Source organism: Malaclemys terrapin, chromosome 11 (assembly GCF_027887155.1).
Source record: "Malaclemys terrapin pileata isolate rMalTer1 chromosome 11, rMalTer1.hap1, whole genome shotgun sequence".
Lineage (NCBI taxonomy): Eukaryota > Metazoa > Chordata > Testudines > Emydidae > Malaclemys > Malaclemys terrapin.
The window spans coordinates 31,091,821-31,109,254 of NC_071515.1; the positions used below are offsets into that span (position 1 = coordinate 31,091,821).

Consider the following 17,434-nt stretch of genomic DNA (forward strand, 5'->3'; position numbering starts at 1 on the left):
CTGCTATCTGATGTTCTCACCAAATTCCTATTCTATAATTAGGTTTTTCCTACCTAAAATTCCTCCTGCAATTTTCTTAGATGTGGAGTGAAATCCTGGACCCATTGTAGTCAATAGCAAAACTCTTATTGACTTTATTCAGGGCAGAATTTCACTTATGGTGTTTACTTCCTGTCCTAAGCAGTTGTAGAGTGGTGCTGAATGCTGCTAAACAGCTCCCATGTGTCACTCCAGAAATCCACCGTAGGTTCTATTTCTGTGGTGGATAAAGTGGTTCTTAAACCCAAAGAACATGTAAAATCATGCTCTGGGATCCTTTTGAATAAAAGTATCAAAACCCCCATGTTGTTTAAATTACCGCAGTTTGGAAACTGTAAGCTCAGCAGGATAGAGAGTGTTCCAATATGTTCTGCATGGTGCTGAGAACAGTGTGAGTGCTCAAATAATAAATAATTACAAGAATAAGGGTATCAAAAAGTTACAGAAAATGCCAACCTGTTACATAACTGTTTCTATGTTGCGTAAAGTGTCCCATGATACCACTTGTGGCTGGGTGCCCTTTATTTGATCTGAAGTTTCAAACGAATGAGTCACTGACATTCAAATGTACTTTTTATTATGACGTGAAAGTTTATCAAGAATTAATGTGACAGTCTGAGGATTCAGATATACTGGTAGGAAAAGCTCTTAGCAGTGTGTGGGTGGTAAGTCGTCAAATGAAACTGACAGAGAGAGAGAAAAAGAAACCCCTTTTTCATCAATGACAAGCTGCTTAGTATTGATAATACTTATCAAAGAAAAGAGGCATTTATGAGAAAGCTTATAATGACGACAGCATATCTTTACTAATAAGAATAACTACTGAAAGATGCCTGGGGTGGAGTGAAATAAGTAACCTCAGTAAACAGAAGAGAAAGCACTGCAAGCTCTGAAATATTCCTGTGTAAAGTCTTTCTAATGCAGATGACTGGATCTCTAGGCTTTATTTTCAGAGCTGAGTTAAAGTGTAGTTCTGCTCTGAAAAGTAAGTTTGTAACAATGCCATTATGGATCTTATAGTTATTGTCTCCATGACTTCGGTATTGAGTCTATTCATTTGATAAGTAAATGATGGTTGTTGGTTTTTTAACCATTAGCCCTGAATAGTCAACTCAAGATCTAAAAGTCAAGCTGGGCTTTTTGGGTATGTCTACCCAGAAAAAAAAGTGCGGTTTTCAACTATGTTGACAAGCTTTATCAATATTTCTTGTCTGTTCACATAAACCTGGGTTTTACATGCCTCAAGCTACACCATGACCTACTAACAGAATTATAAAGATGTTATATTAGGTCTCTGTCATAACACTCTGATGAAACTGTTGATAAATACAGACTTTTTAAATGGTAGCCACTGTACATGGACCCTATACCCAAAAGCTCAGCTGTAAGCATTCCTTAAAGCAATGTTTCTGAGAAATTGGATCAAATTCTGAACTCTAGTGCATCAAACAGAATATTCCTGGGTTGGGGGTATATATACCTCTGGGATGACTTTTCAGACTTTTCTTCTCAAGCTCTATCGGGCTGGCATATTATATGGATGCTTAATTTATTTTTTTCCTAAGATTAGTCCTCAAGGAAAGATGTTTCTCTTGAAGTTTCATCAGCCTTCACTAAGGTGTAAATTCTAGGCACACCACCAGAATGTAGGGACCAAAATGCAGCAGAATCAGTGTAGGGAGCAGAAGAGTATGTATGGAGGCAGAACTGCAGCACCTGTAATCAACAGAGCAGTGCTAGGCAAATGCCTTACCCCATAAGTGTGAAATGGGTAAAGGATAAAGATCTATGCCTATTCAGATCCACCAGCCAAACTCTTATCCATTTTAGAACTCTTCATTATTGCTGGGAAAATAAAGCTAATTCCAAATCAACTAAAGGAGATGAGAGCTGTTGAGTTTAAAACAATGAGAAACAGCTCTAGTAATGCTCCAGGGACTGGTGGGATGGTTCCAATCTTCTGAATCCCACAGAAAACCCTTTTTCATACAGTTTATTTATTTGGCCTTTGTACAAAAAGGGAGAATTTGGCCTTTTGTGACTTCAATGGTGCACATTTTCTTGAGTCTCTATATTGCTACTATAATTCTTAAGAAAATAAATGTGTCCACAGCTTGAGACAGTGTAGAACAGGGCACGTACAAAACGCACATTTGCAGTCCTACAACAATGTTACAACAGTAGTTCCAGTGTCATTCCTATTGTAAACAGAGGAAAGGCTTTGGGAAGTAAGGAACACAATCATTTGTTTCTGTGGCTTTGATTGGAAAATAGCTAGTTGCTGAGACAGATGATTCTTCTCATTCATTGAGCAGCAAACCTCCTCTTAGATAGTAATTTGTTTGTCCTCATCGTATGGTTCTATGATTAAATTTACTATAAATTTATAATTTGGCTTAATAAGATGGAGACAGTATCATATTATATAGATGTGACAACGTGTAGAATGCTAAATGTGTTGATGTAGCCATGTGTCTGGACCGCTTGAGTCTGGGAAGCACAAAAGGTTTTTATGCCCTCTTTTCGTGCCCCACTGATCTAGATTGATTTGGGCCAGTGACCCAGTTTATTTTAGAGTCTTGAGTTTTCATGGGTATTCTGAGAAGAAAGGATCACTAACACTTTGATATGATACCCTCTATCTAAGCATCTCAGCACACACTTCAACCAGTATGAATTGACCCTCACAACACCAGTTTGAGGTAGGTAAATATCTGGACTTGGCTGGAAACTGAGAATCCCATTTTGTGGGAAGTTCCAAAATTTCAACAACAATAAAATTGGTTGCAGAATAGAATGAAAAATGAAATTGAGACATTTCCTGTGATATGGGAATTCCAAAATTGCCTTTTCAAAAGGACTAAATGACAGAGTTGAACAAGGAACTGAGGTTCCCTGGGCATCTAGGCTGCCCCGTAGCAAGGATGTTTGGAAGCCCTGACTGTGAGGTGGCCCACCTGGCAGAGACCTGGAAATCTCCGGAACCCTGACTCTTCAGCAGCCCGCCTGGCCTGCTGCTTGGACATGGGAAGCCTAGGAGACCAAACTGCCTAGGAGCCACAGATCTGTGAGGTTCAGGCAAGTTGGCAGCAAACCAGACATGTTTTCATCAGAAACCTGCCTGACAAGCAGGATTCCATTGAAAACCTACCTAGTTTCCATCAGAATTTTGACAGAATCATTCCTATGGATTTCAGTGAATCAGCATTTTATGATGGAAAAACCTATAAATATCCTATAGCTGAGGAAACTGAGATACAGACCTTTAGAGACAATTTTCAAGTGGAAGTGACTAAAATTAGGCACTTAGATCCAGATTTTGTTGCCTAGCTACCTGTTTTAGGAACATAAAATCTGATTGTGTCCTTTACAGTCTCTCGTGTTCTCATAATAGAAGACATTAATTTTTAAATGGTTCATTTAAAGGCCATGAAGTTATGATATTAATAGTAGTGGAAATTAGTCCTCACCCTGCAATTTATATAGTTCCATTTAAGTGAATAGAGTCTCAGCTATGTAAATCAGCATAAATCTGGCCTTTGGGGTTTTTTTGATTAGGCCATTTTTGCAAATTAAAAAACAAATATCAGAGAACAGGCACAGGTTGGCCAACAGCAATGCAGAGTTTTTACCATCGTGTCTTTAGCCTGACTTGGAGGGACCAGAAGTGATTGGGGCAGGTCAGTGTCTTAGAGGGACTGGAGTGACCAGACCACATTAGCTTCTTAACTGAGACTGGGCACTCAGATTCCAATTATGATGTGATGTTGGTTCCTGTCCCCTTTCTCTCTCGCCTTGTCCCTGGACCATTGCATGGGTATCCTTGTGCGCAGTCTTAAGAGAGCTCAATGCTTTAATTGGTACAAGGAGAATAACCTACCCCCTCACTCTGACTAATTTTGGTGAGGAAAATCTTGCACTACCATATTCTATTTTGTGTGTGTTCTATGGATAAGTGGAAGGCTTCAGTTTGAAATGCTGTCAATCTGACTTTCAATAAAAATACACGCATACACCTCTAAAACTTTTACAACCCTAGGAGGGAAAAAAGGGTGCACAGTATAATGTAAACAGTGAAAGAGCTTCATCCACAGGGGTACTTAACGGGGTCTTCAACTACAGTGCTGTCTTTACATCCCCATACAGTCTCAGCAGTACAGTCTAGCTAACAAGATTTCTACTATCAAGTACTATCAAGCTATATTGCATATTAAAAGGCATAGATTTCAGCTTTTCAACTCAAGTCAATTTACTTTAATCTAAATATTCTAAAGTTGTGCACACCTTAATGATTTTACAGATCTACTTCATAATAAAGTTAAAAAAACAGGAGTTGCAATGAATAGGTTTATGACTTAGTAGTGTGTGTTATTTAATAGAATGGTGCTGCCCTCTGGAGTACCATTCTGGTTTTGTTTGTTCAAAGGCTGCCCTCTATTTCAGTGCTCGAGTTTCCTACTCATTCTAGCCCATTTCCAGCAGCATTTGTCTAGTGTATGGCATCATCCTAATGATTTAATAGCATTAACACCTAAGAGACCTAAATAGAAACAACTACAAAGGCTCAACTGTGCCCAATATTTTTTGGGTGGAAGAGAAGAGGGGGAGAGTGGGAGGAGCCCTCTCCCTACCTTGCACCCTCTGCACAGGGGCTGGTTGCTGTCCATTGGGTGACATAGGTACTGCTCCCTGCTAGTGCCCTGTGAGTGCTAGTTACCTGGTAGGATGGTTGGATAGCAGATTTGAGTTCCCCAGGCATTGAACAAAGTGCACACTTCACTTTTTGGGTTACGCTGTGACTCTTTCACAGAAACCAGAATTCTTCCTGCAGGTCCCAAGAAGTACACATTGTAGCAGATGCTCGTTCACCTTTTCATCCGTAGCTGAGGATAAATTTTGCCTAAGTCCCAGTGTAATGCAGTAAAAAAACAAAACAAAACAAACCTCTAGCTTATAAGCTTCAATCTAGCCCCAAATGTCTACTTCCTCTGAGAGGCAGGTATTTTTTACTCAAATGGCAGGGAAAAAGGTGGTTAAATCCAAGGGTCATCTAAAGGGAACTAGGTGGTTTAAATACAATGGGTCAGGAAATGGATGTTCTGTTCTGGAAAAAAAAAAGTGAGATTTCAATTTATTTTCAAATTGAGATGAAAAGACACTCCCCCCCCCCCACACACACACCAAAATTTAAAAATGCAAAACAAAATTCCAAAAAGATTTTCATTTGGGGTCAATTGAAATAATTTTTGATTTTCATCATTTTTCTTTCTTTTCACTTTTGAAATTTATTTTATTTTATATACTAAACAAAAAGTCAAAGGAATACCATTGAAACTTACCATTTAGAAAATAGTAAAACAATAGTGAAACAACCTTTTGGGACAATTTCAGAATAGCTTTTCCAGTTGTGTTCAAAATAAAATTTCATCAAAATCTATGTAATTTGACAAAAAGATTGTCAAAAAATTATTTTGATTGAAAACTGTTTTGATGGCAGTTTTTCAACTGTCTAGTTGTAGATGTCTAGTCTTAAAGCTGTATGCAGACTATAGCACAAGAACTATGGTCATCCAATTAAATTAATAGGCAGCAAATTTAAAACAAACAAAAAGAAGTACTTATTCACAAAACACACTCATTGCCAGGGATGTCGTGAAGGCCAAAATTATTATGGGGTTCAAAAAAAGAACTAGATAAATTCATGGAGTATCGGTCCATCAGTAGCTATTAATTCATTCCCTCTGAAATATCTGGCACCAGCCACTGTCAGAAGACAGGATATTGAGCTAGACGGACCATTGGTCTGACCCACTGTGGTCCTTCTTATGTTCTAAAATTTGAGCTGTTTTGATAGGATATAGAAATCCCTCACCAATCAGAGTTCCGGTCCTAGAACTGGGGTTCTGATATAGATGATCTTATTTTTTTATAAGCATATATTAAAGCTGTACAAAACATCAAATATTGTGCCAAGCCTTTCAAAGAGTGCAGGGGCAAGGGCAAGGGACAGAGCAAAGGTAAAATGGTCTCGGGGTCAGATCTCTAATCTGGGCCAATGTTTAAACCTCTAATCCCATTGAAGATATATTGCTAAATTCCCAAACTAACTGTAAAACATTTAGTATCACACTACCTTTCTCTCCACCATCATAGGTGCTGCTTTACCACCACTGAAGCTAGGAAATTCAATCTGTGCTTTTAAGGCAGATGGCGGTGAGTGTAAAGCAATATATACAAGGTATTACTTCAACATTCAAACCCGCCAATGTGAGATGTTTGAATACGGTGGATGCCATGGCAATGAGAACAACTTCATAACACTAGAAGAATGCCAGGAGATGTGCGTGGTATCAGGTCAGTATCCTTTCTCCTGTCCTCTTGCATGTCCTTTATATTCATATGATGTCTTATATCTAGATTGTGAGTTCTCAGGGGCAGGGGCCATCTCTTGTTTATGTTTCCCAGAAAAATGGGGCCTTCTGCCTGTAGGGGATATCTCAATAATAATAATTAATAATAATCATAATAATACTGCTACATAGTCATCCAAATTCTTTTTCAAGGAGTATGTCTATAGGTGTGGTGTCCCAGGGTGTGATTACAGCTCAAGCAGATGTACCCAAACTAGCTGTAATCTAGCTAAACTCTGGTTCTGGAGCAGTGAAGCTGCAGCAGCACACGTGCTTTGGTGCAGGCTAGCAATTCTGCAGGGTTCCAGGTGGGTTTATACAGTGCGCACTGCCACAACTTCACTGCTCTGGGACCTGAGATAGCTAGAATAAAGCTAGTTTGGGTATGCCTATTCAAGCTGTAATTACACCCTGTGATTGCAGTGTAGAGACACTTAGGCTGGGTCTACACTACCCGCCTGAATCGGTGGGTAGAAATCAACCTCTCGGGGATCGATTTATAGCGTCTCATCGGGACGCGACAATCGATCCCCGAATCGACGCTCTTACTCCACCAGCGGAGGTGGGAGTAAGCGCCATCGACGGGAAGCCGCAGAGGTCGATTTTGCCGCCGTCCCTACAGCGGGGTAAGTCGGCTGCGATACGTCGAATTCAGCTACGCTATTCACGTAGCTGAATTTGCGTATCTTAAATCGACCCCCCCCCCCACCCCGTAGTGAAGATGTAGCCTCAGTGTGAGCAAATCTTCTGTCTTGGGAAGACATGGTGTGAAGGTTTTTTTTTATGCCAGGTTCTGGGTAAAGGTTGTTGTGTAAAATCAATTCTTGAGGCAGAGTTGCTCCCTGGATGTCGGGCTGACACTGCTGAAAGAAGGGATTGTCTGCATGCTGATAAACCCCTTTGTTCCAGGACTGGTATAAATAAAGTTATTCTTAAAATATACCCAGACTCACATCCCCAGCTTCTCCTACACTGAGAAGACAATCTGCAAGACCTCAGACATTTGCTACAGCTACTTGGCAAAGGGGCAGAAATAATCATTAATAATGCTCACAAATAATATCCTTAATCATTGTTTCTCTGTAATGCCTGTAATTGCTCAGTTTTACGGTCCGAATGAGGCTTTGTCAGCTAACTGGTAGAAACAAAATAATGGGATGCATACCAAGATACACAGTTAAAAATGGCTTGATTTTTTTTTTTGTAAGAACTGAGCACCTAAACCTCCTACTCACTTCCAAAGGGCCTGTAGGTGTCCACACCTTTACAGATTATACCGTAAATTCAGCATAATTAGGAAAATTCCTCATATGGCATATTAAAACCTCATATCAATCACAGAAGTCATTTTGATGTGAAAGTGATATATCCCCTGTTTCTCTCTCATAGATGTCAGCAATTTGTGGTTGGGAAGTATCGCTTTGTCTGAACTTGATACTGAAACTGGATATTGTGTAAGGAGGATCTACTACAGAAATGTTTGGGTACAGTTAGATGCATTTTGTAATAAGGCTAGATCACCTTTATTATAGTTATAGCAACTTAAATTGAGTATTTCAAAAGCAAAACTTATATGAAAAAGACCTTTGAGAAAACAATGACAGATTACTATTCTGTAGAAGAGTTGATAATGACATTTTATGTAGAATATGAGCTTCAGTATTTAGGGAACACCACACTTTCTGTTAAATAATAATCATAAAGTGCTTAGGGCTCCATCCTTGTGAAATCAGCCTTCAGGACTATTCTCCTACAGAAGTGCTACAGTCATAGAATCATAGAAGAGTAGGGTTGGAAGAGACCTCAGGAGGTCATCTAGTCCAACCGCCAGCTCAAAGCAGGACCAATCCCAGCAAGGGCTTTGTCAAGCCGGGCCTTAAAAACCTCTAAGGACGGAGATTTCACCACCTCCCTAGGTAGCCCATTCCAGTGCTTCACCACCCTCCTAGTGAAATAGTTTTTCCTAATATCGAACCTAGACCTCCCCCACTGCAACTTGAGACTCTTGCTCCTTGTTCTGTCATCTGGTACCACTAGAACAGTCTAGCTCTATCCTCTTTGGAACCCCCCTTCAGGTAGTTGAAGGCTGCTATCAAATCACCCTTCACTCTTCTCTTCTGCAGACTAAATAAGCCCAGTTCCCTCAGCCTCTCCTCATAAATCATGTGTCCCAGTCCCCTAATTGCTGGACTCTCTCAAATTTGTCCACATCCTTTCTGTAGTGAGGGGCCCAAAACTGGACACAATATTCCAGATGTGGCCTCACCAGTGCCGAGTGAGGGATGCTCTTAAATCAGAAAGCTACTGTCCCCTCATGAATGTGACAAATTCACATTTTATGGACTCATCACATCGCTAGGCATGCTCTTCCAGGTTCCTTTGGATACCAAATATGGATTTTGATTTCGTGGGAGACAGATGGAAAGTGTCGTGTAGATTCAGGAGGGAGCCAGAAAGGGGTTGGGAGAAAGGTTGTGAAGTGCAGGAGGAGCAGTGGGTTGAAACTGAAAGGGCAGAAGTCTCGGGGGGTGTGTGTGTGAAAATAGCCTGAAGAATTCCAGTAATTTTCAGTACTGTAAAAAAGTTTTTTTTGTTTTTTTTGCACTCAGATTCATACAAATGATGTATGAATCCATTAAGATTCAAGGACTCATCTAATCCTGTGTCCTCAACAGAAATTTCTTTTCAGTCACAAACCCTCTGTTGCCCAATTGCAAAATATGATATTAAATAGTAATGGGCCCAGGAGACCCACGGACATAAGGGATTAAGTTATTCCTAGGCTGAGCAATACACAGATCACTTGAGATAGATTCATAACTAAGCTGTCTTGACTTTTTGAGAAGCAATCTGAGGACCCTTCTGATAGGTTTCTGTGCAAACGTCAGTAAGTGTCATTCTGTTTGTCCTCACCATGTTCAAAGCATGCCCCTGTAACAGGCCTCCTCATAGCTCTGGAAATATGCTGATGTACTCTAGGCATCAGGCCAGAATTGCAGGATAAAAATTGACCTCCTGGGAACAGTATGTATCATCTTTATGCTTGGCAAATTTTTGTATATCATAAAATATTTAATTCTGGAAAATCATTTGGAAACTAGTTTACAATAAGAATTCAAAAGACCCTTTCCTGCTGTTCTGACCCAGAGATGCTGCAGCTTTAAGACGACGCAGTTCACAGCATTGTGCTGTGTCTGTGTTACACGCTAGATGCAAAGGGCAATCTGTTTTCCTCTGTCATGTCTATCAATTTGGAGTCTGTCACTAAGGCCTGACCCAAAGCCAGGGGAGGCTCCAGGCACCAGCGTAGCAAGTGTGTGCCTGTGGCGGCAAGCCACGGTGGGCGGCCTGCCGGTCACTGTGAGGGTGGCAGGCAGGCGGCAGGCAGGCAGCTTTCGGCAGCATGCCTGCGGGAGGTCCGCCAGTCCCGCGGCTTCAGCAGCAATTCGGCGGCGGAGACGCTGATGGTGCAGCACTGGCGGACCTCCCACAGGCATGCCACCGAATCCACGTGACCAGCGGACCTCCCGCAGGCATGCGGCTGAAAGCCGCCTGACTGCCGTGCTTGGGGCAGCAAAAAACAGAGCCGCCCCTGCCCAAAGCCCAGTGAAGTCAATGGGAGTCTTTCCCTTGATTTCTGTGGGCTCTAGATGACATCTTAAATGTGTCTCAGGGGAGTCCCAGAAAAAAATTTGTGTCCATATAAAAAACTGCCAAGAGCAGGGGTGGGCAAACTCCGGCCTGGGGCCGCATCTGGCCCTTCAGAGCACCCGCCGGGGAGTAGGGTCCAGGGCTTGCCCCACTCTGGTGCTTCAGTAGGGGAGCGGGATCGGGGAACCATGACTAATGGGAGCTATAGGGGCAGCGTCTGCGGACAGGGCAGCATACAGAGCTGCCTGGCCGCACCTCTGCGTAGGAGCTGGAGGGGGAACATGCCACTCTTCTGGGAGCTGCTTGAGATAAGTGTCACTCGGAGCTGCACCCCTGACCCCCTCCCATGCCCCAACCCCCTGCCCCAGCCGTGATCCCCCTCCTGCCCTCTGAATGCCTTGATCCCAGCCCGGAGCACCCTCCTGCACCCAAACCCTCATCCCCAGAGCTCCCACACCCCAACCCTGTGCCCCAGCCCGGAGCCCCTTCCTGCACACTGAACTCCTAATTTCTGAACCCACCACAGAGCCCTCACCCCCAGCAGGAGCCCTCACCCCTTCCTGCACCCCAACCCCCAATTTCGTGACCATTCATAGCTTGCCCTCGCGCCAAAAAGTTTGCCCACCCCTGACCAAGAGCCATGTCATTAGCCCAATCCCAAACAGCTTCTTATGTGCCTATTTTCCCTCAAAGTGTCAGAATGACGTAGGGGGGAGACGAGATAAGGGAGCAGGTGTGCAGGTCACATCAAGTGCTAAAATGTTTCCTGCTAATACTTAGCACTTACTGTACATAGTGCTTCTCCTCATAGTTTGCGAACATTAACTAATCCTCCCAAGAGTTAGGTACATAAATAAATATTCTATCTCTTTATTAGAGGTAGGGAAATAAAGTTAGAGAGTTTAACACTTAGTCACATCCATAGAATGAATTTGGGTCAAAGCCAGGATTACAGCTGAGGGACTGTAGTTTCAAAAGTAACAAGGTATATTGCTTCTTTAATGAATAGCGGGGGTAGGCATAGGATTAAGAATCTGGATTTTATTCCAATGATTTGCTGTGTGACCATGGGGAAGTCATTTAACTGCTCTTTGATTTAGTTTCCCCATCTGTCACATGGAGGTGAGGATTCCTACTTAATGGGGCATTGTGAGGCATAACTGGGCCAAAGTAGTGGGCTCAATTCAGTAAGCAAGGTAAACTAAAAAGAAGGAACTCTCATGGAAGCCTGAGTTTAAGAATGACATGTGCTAAAGTATGTTAACAGATAGAAATATCAATAGTATACCTTGCACCAATTTTGCATTCACTAGGTGGGCAATGTACATGTTGAGGGGGCAGAAATGAGCAGAAAAGCAACTAACAAGAAGGTTAAGTTATCTTACACACTCCTGCTAATTCCCTTGCCACCTACTGCTTCCTTTGATTCTCCCAGACAGAAAATTGTACTCATTTTGCACTCTCACTGAACGCCAAAGCAGTGCAATTTATATCACTTAACCACATACACCTTTGTTTCTGATCAGTCTGCACCAGTCTATTGTGTTGTCGAACTTAGTTCTATACTTAGCCCACTAGAACATCCCCCACCCCACTGCAAACTGTCTGATTTCATATCAGGTCAAATGTTTGGATTTCAAATTTTAGAAGCAAAGTGGGTTTAATTATAATTTTTTAAAAATATTATATTTTATAAAGATTCTTCTTTGAAGCTGTCATGTCACACACTGAGCTACCTCTGATGACATAGAAATTTCACTGCAAAATTTCAGCAATGACCTGTGACAATGATAATGACTGTGTCACTACTAATCCTTCCATCAGCAGTAGCTTTCTGGACAATGAACTAGTTTAAGACTCAGTTTTATTGGCTTCGGCTAAGACTCAGAACAGAGCCTTCAAGGCGGAAGTTCCTCTAAAAGTGAAGATGCAACAGTGGAAAGTAGCCTAAATCTATTCTTAGGGGTTTCAGATGAGTAGTTTGCCCTGTATTTACCCTAGTGTCATTGAGATTAAAAATTAAAGTTCAGCCAGCAGCAAGTGCATGTAAGAATGATATACCAAAAAATAATGATATGCTATTATGTGACTGACAGATGAAATACCCAGGATGCTGGAGCAACTGAAGATTCTATAGCAATTAAGGTAGCTGTTGATCAGCATTTCAGAGTCTGCAAGAACAGGCTGAATAAATTTACCCCAGTTCTAACTGGGCTCAGTAACCTCACTGGGGAATCACTTCTGAATGGGTTGAGGAGGGGTGCAGCCTTTACATCATCTTTTGAATTTCCTTTTCCTGCAGTGCAGATAGTAGTTAGTATTTTTGCAGCCATGTGCCCAGAATTATTTTTTGGTAGAAGTTAATACAGTTTATCAAAGGCCTTTACAATTTTTTTTCTCTATTCCTTTTAAAAGCATGTTTCTATGGGCTTTCCCCCTACCTATTTGGGTGTTCATTAGCATACAAAAATACCATACAATTCAAATGGTTTTTAGCCTTGTTTTTTAAGATAATCATTTTAAGAAGCTGACAGATGTAGGAGGGAGATTGTTCTTGACAGGAAATCCAGCTGGGACAGGAGTTCAACTCAGGTGAACATGAACCTTGGAATCTCTTGATCCAGTACACAAAGCCAGCATGAGTAATCACATCCCAGTCCATTCCCACTTCTTATGTTTCCTTTCTTGGCTGCTCCAGACTGCCCTGTCAATCTCTTTAGCTATTTGTCCTACACAGAATTGAATCTTGTGGGTTCACTGTGGAATACATATATACCCTTTTTTTAATTTGCTAAAAGTCTGATTCAGGAAAGCACTAAAGCATAAGCTTAAAGTCAGTGGGACGACTTTGCAGCTTTAAAGTCAAACGGATGCGTAAGTGCTTAGATGCATCAAAGCCTAAGTGAATATAATAATGTGAAAGATTTTGTGCTCCACAAAGCAGATGATTCCCTGGCTCCCGTAAATGCATATTGTTTATCATATACATTTCTGTAACAAACATGTCTTTGAATCACAAATAACTAATACTATTTTTTATTAAAACTCATGCAGTATTAACATAAATTTTAAAAAGAAAAATATAAATTAGTCAAATTGTATCATTCCTATTTGGCATAGAACTTAACTACCATTGGGATTTCTAGACCAAAATTCCTTTTTTGAGGTCATATTCATAAATTTGTGTCAGGGATTTAATTTAATTTATCCTGTAAGCAACCAATCTTTCATAAAAGAAACCCATACAAACGCCATGTAAGTATTTATTCTAAAAATCTTTATTCTCCAGCAAAATTATCCAAAGGGAAAAACCTTTGTTTAAAGGGGTCTTTATCAGTTGTACAACAGCATACAACTTTTTGATTAGAAAAATATGATTAACCTGTTTGTATTCATGGGGATTTGTGCTACTCAAGAAAACAAAGCACATATATCAGAATAGCAAACAAAGCTCCTTTCTTGATTTGTTTTTGACGCTAAAAAGGTCAGGATTTTGGAGTGTGAGGATTCGCCTCTTGTTTTCTATCCACCCGACTGACACTTGGCACACTTCCGTTGTCATCTGGACTTGGGATTCACCTGGAACACTAAAGTATTTTCTCTCTCCTCTTCTGACACAGGTACAGAGTAGGGAAGCCTCTTGCATGTAGCTCATGCCAAAATGTCACCCTCTGGTCACTTGGAATGGTCCATCAGGATAGAAGGGATAAGAGTAAGGAAAGAAAGGTTGATGCATAATGAATCAAGGGTGAAGATTTTACAGGAGTCATGAGCATATGTAATCAGTAAGGTGCCATGGGAGGAAGTCGATCTCACCACATGGCTCTTTTCTCCTCAATCTAATGTAGTCGGGTTGTTAGAGACAGAGTCTGAAGCAGGAAAAAGAGGTCCCCTTCCCTAAACTCCAAAGGCAAAAGGTGTTGGGGCAAATCCTGGTAAAGGTTTTAAAGGTGGTATAAAGCTAATCTTTGCTGTCTTCTGATCCAACGCCCCCATACCAGAATCTCAGCTGGGGTAAATTGGCATAGTTTCATAGACTGAAATGGAACCAAGCTGCTTTATGCCAGCTAAGAATCTGACTTACTGTGTACAAGTCTGGCCTCAAGCCTGTTTAAGATACCTAGTATGTAACCTAGCAGCAGCTCTGTGGCAGATGCTAATGGACCAAAGGGGCTGTGAATCTGCAGCCAGGGATGGGCACAACATAGGAGCATCTGTTGTGCCTTCTCTACACCAGTAGCTGGGAAGGTGACAGGTAGTATAGGGGCCAGATAAAATGGCTTTATGGCCAAAATTCACCTTCAGTGCCAGTTAACCATAAACCCAGGTTAACTGGCTAATTAATCTAGTTTCGCCAGCATGATTCAGTAGAACTGGATCTTATTGTTGAATCTGGTGCTCCATCTCAGCATTATTTTAACTGCTTAAATACATCTTAATGTTGCCAGTGTTTCAACACAGCTATATCTATGCCACAAACAAAATGTTTCTTGTTAATATTTTAAATTTAGGAATTAAGGAAAACTCACAAAATGAGAAATGCTTGGTTAAAAGGGAAATGTCTCAGAAATAAACAAACACCCAAGACATACCCATGAAACGTCCTCTGCCACAGCACTTCAGCAATAATGGGATGTGCATGCATCTTCCATGGACCACTCACGTAAACCCCAGAAATGAAAGATGCTTTGGAGGAAGCACAGAGGAAAGGCTAAAAGTTCATGAACACTAAGATATGAGACATGTAGGCCTGACATCATAAGTAATTAAGCCCATGAGGGAGGCCTTATTTCTTAGAAGATAGATTAGGGAGGTGAATGAATTATTAGGCTGAAAATTGAAGGTTTGTGCTAAATATAAGTAAATAGGTCAGTAGGCTAAGAATACAAAATGTCTGAGCCAGCTAAGATAAGAGAGAAAACAGCCAGGGAATCCTTTAGTACAAACAAAATAAGAATGGACAAAATAAGTTTAAAAATATGGAGATGGGGTAAAAATGTAGGTCAAACAAACAATGCTTGGACAAAGCATGACATGTAGGAATTAGTAACTAATCCAATCCAAAAATGTGTAATGCAATGTATAGTAAATGCAAAAAATGTAGAATGTATATGCAGATGATACAAAATTACTAAAGATAGTTAAGATCCAGGCAGACTGCAAGAGCTACAAAAGGATCTCTCAAAACTGAGTGACTGGGCAACAAAATGGCAGATGAAATTTAATGTTGATAAATGGAAAGTAATGCACATTGGAAAGCATAATCCCATATAAAATGATGGGATCTAAATTAACTGTTACTAGTCAAGAAAGAGATCTTGGAGTCTTTGAGTGGATGTTTTCAGAGAACTATCCACAATGTGCAGCGGCAGTAAAAAAGCGAACAGAATGCTGGGAATAATTAAGAAAGGGATAGATAATAGGACAGAAAATATCATGTTGCCTCTATATAAATCCATGGTATGCCCACATCTTGAATACTCTGTACAGATGTGGTTGCCCCATCTCAAAAAAGATATATTGGATTTGGAAAAGGTTCAGAAAAGGGCAACAAAAATGATTAGGGGTATGGAATGGCTTCCGTATGAGGAGAGATTAATAAGACTGGGACTTTTCACCTTGGAAAAGAGATGGCTAAAGGGAACTATGATTGAGGTCTATAAAATCATGACTGGTGTAGAGAAAGTAGATAAGGAAGTGTTGTTTACTACTTCTCATAACACAAGAACTAGGGGTCACCAAATGAAATTAATAGGCATCAGCTTTAAAACAAATAAAAGGAAGTATTTCTTCCCACAAAGCACAGTCAATCTGTGGAACTCCTTGCCAGAGGATGTTGTGAAGGCCAAGACCAGAACAGGGTTCAAAAAAGAACTAGATAAATTCATGGAGGATAGGTCCATCAATGGCTATTAGCCAGGATGGGCAGGAATGGTGTCCCTAGCCTCTGTTTGCCAGAAGCTGGAAATGAGCAACAGGGGATGGATCACTTGATGATTACTTGTTCTGTTCATTCCCTCTGGGGAACCTGGCATTGGCCACTGTCGGAAGACAGGATACTGAGCTAGATGGACCTTTGGTCTGACCCAGTAGAGCCATTCTTATGTTCTGGCATTAAACTTGCAATCAATGTGGGGAAGTAGACTGTAGTGAAACAGTCTGATGTTACCATCCAGAAAATAGAAAGGTTGTGGGGTTATACATAAGTGTAGAGGGGTTTGGCCGGGGCTCGTCCCTCTCCGCGGTGGCAGGGAACACACCGCCTCACTACTTCCTTCCAGTTGCTGACGGGGAATTAGCCTTGGTTCCAGGAGTCTTTATCAGTATTTATCTAGGAGGCCCAGGTCCTGGGTCAGGGTGGGGCAGCAAGGAGTCAATGTCTCAGGCCCTCAGGCAGGTGCTGAGCAAACAGTATTTATCTAGTAGGCCCAGGCCCGGGGTCAGGGTGGGCAGCAAAGAGTCAGTGGCTCAGGCCATATGTCATTTTCAGGCAGGGGCTGAGCAAAGCCAAGTAAACAACAAGCCCAGGCTGTTGGCTCAGAAGGGCCTAGGAGAGGGGGAGACTGCCACCCACAAGCTGGGTGGCAGGGGGGACGCAGGCCCATCCACTTCACTGCGTCCCAGCCCGGGGCCTTAGCAGCGGCAGAAGGCCTGCCGCTGTCAGTGGGGATACTGGCTGCAACACACTGACATAGGTGCTCGCAGTGCTGCAGCCAGATTAGGGTCGGCTGCCCCCGGGCTACTTCTGAACTCCCCGTCTGGAGGTACCGGGGTCCGGATGGTGGTCCAGCACCAGGGGGTCCAGCACCATGGGCTCCTCTGGGTAACTGGCGAGAGGCAGGCTGGGCAGCTCCTCTGGGCTCTGGTCGGCCTCGGATGTCGGCAGGTCAAGCCAGTCCTCGGATCCGCTGTAGGTCGCCAGGGTCTCCCAACCGGGAGCTAGGCCAGAGGCGTCTGGCCTCTCCGGTAGCTGCTCCTCGAGTGAGTTCTGGGGTCGGGCTTTTATACTTCCCGTCCTGCACCTTGACCTCTGGGGGGCAGGCACAGGACTCGCTGGCTCCGCCCACTCTGATGTGGGAGGGGCTCGTCCCTGTCTGTGGTGGCGGGGAACCACATCACCTCACTACAATAAGGTACAAACTTTTGCTAACAGGAAGGGCCAGAAATATGTTCAAATGAAACATAGTCACTACACTGTGTATTTGTTGTCTTTGAAGAATAATTTTTTTAAATTATGCTATCTGGATTATCCCGGGGAAGAAGGAAAATGCATCACAATGGAACTTCATACTGATTCTGCTGTTGTGATAGTTTTGCTTTAAAAATCCAAAATG

The 17,434-nt window shown here is 42.0% G+C and overlaps 1 protein-coding gene across 3 annotated transcripts in view; it reads left to right on the forward strand.

The window, feature by feature from the left end:
• The window catches only part of TFPI (tissue factor pathway inhibitor), a 56,305-nt gene that overhangs the window by 14,099 nt on the left and 24,772 nt on the right, over positions 1-17,434 (forward strand). For all 3 annotated transcript variants that reach the window (XM_054043745.1, XM_054043744.1, XM_054043746.1), the window contains one exon: positions 6,193-6,393. In XM_054043745.1, the coding sequence (XP_053899720.1) occupies positions 6,193-6,393 (201 nt within the window). The remainder of the gene's footprint in view (positions 1-6,192; positions 6,394-17,434) is intronic.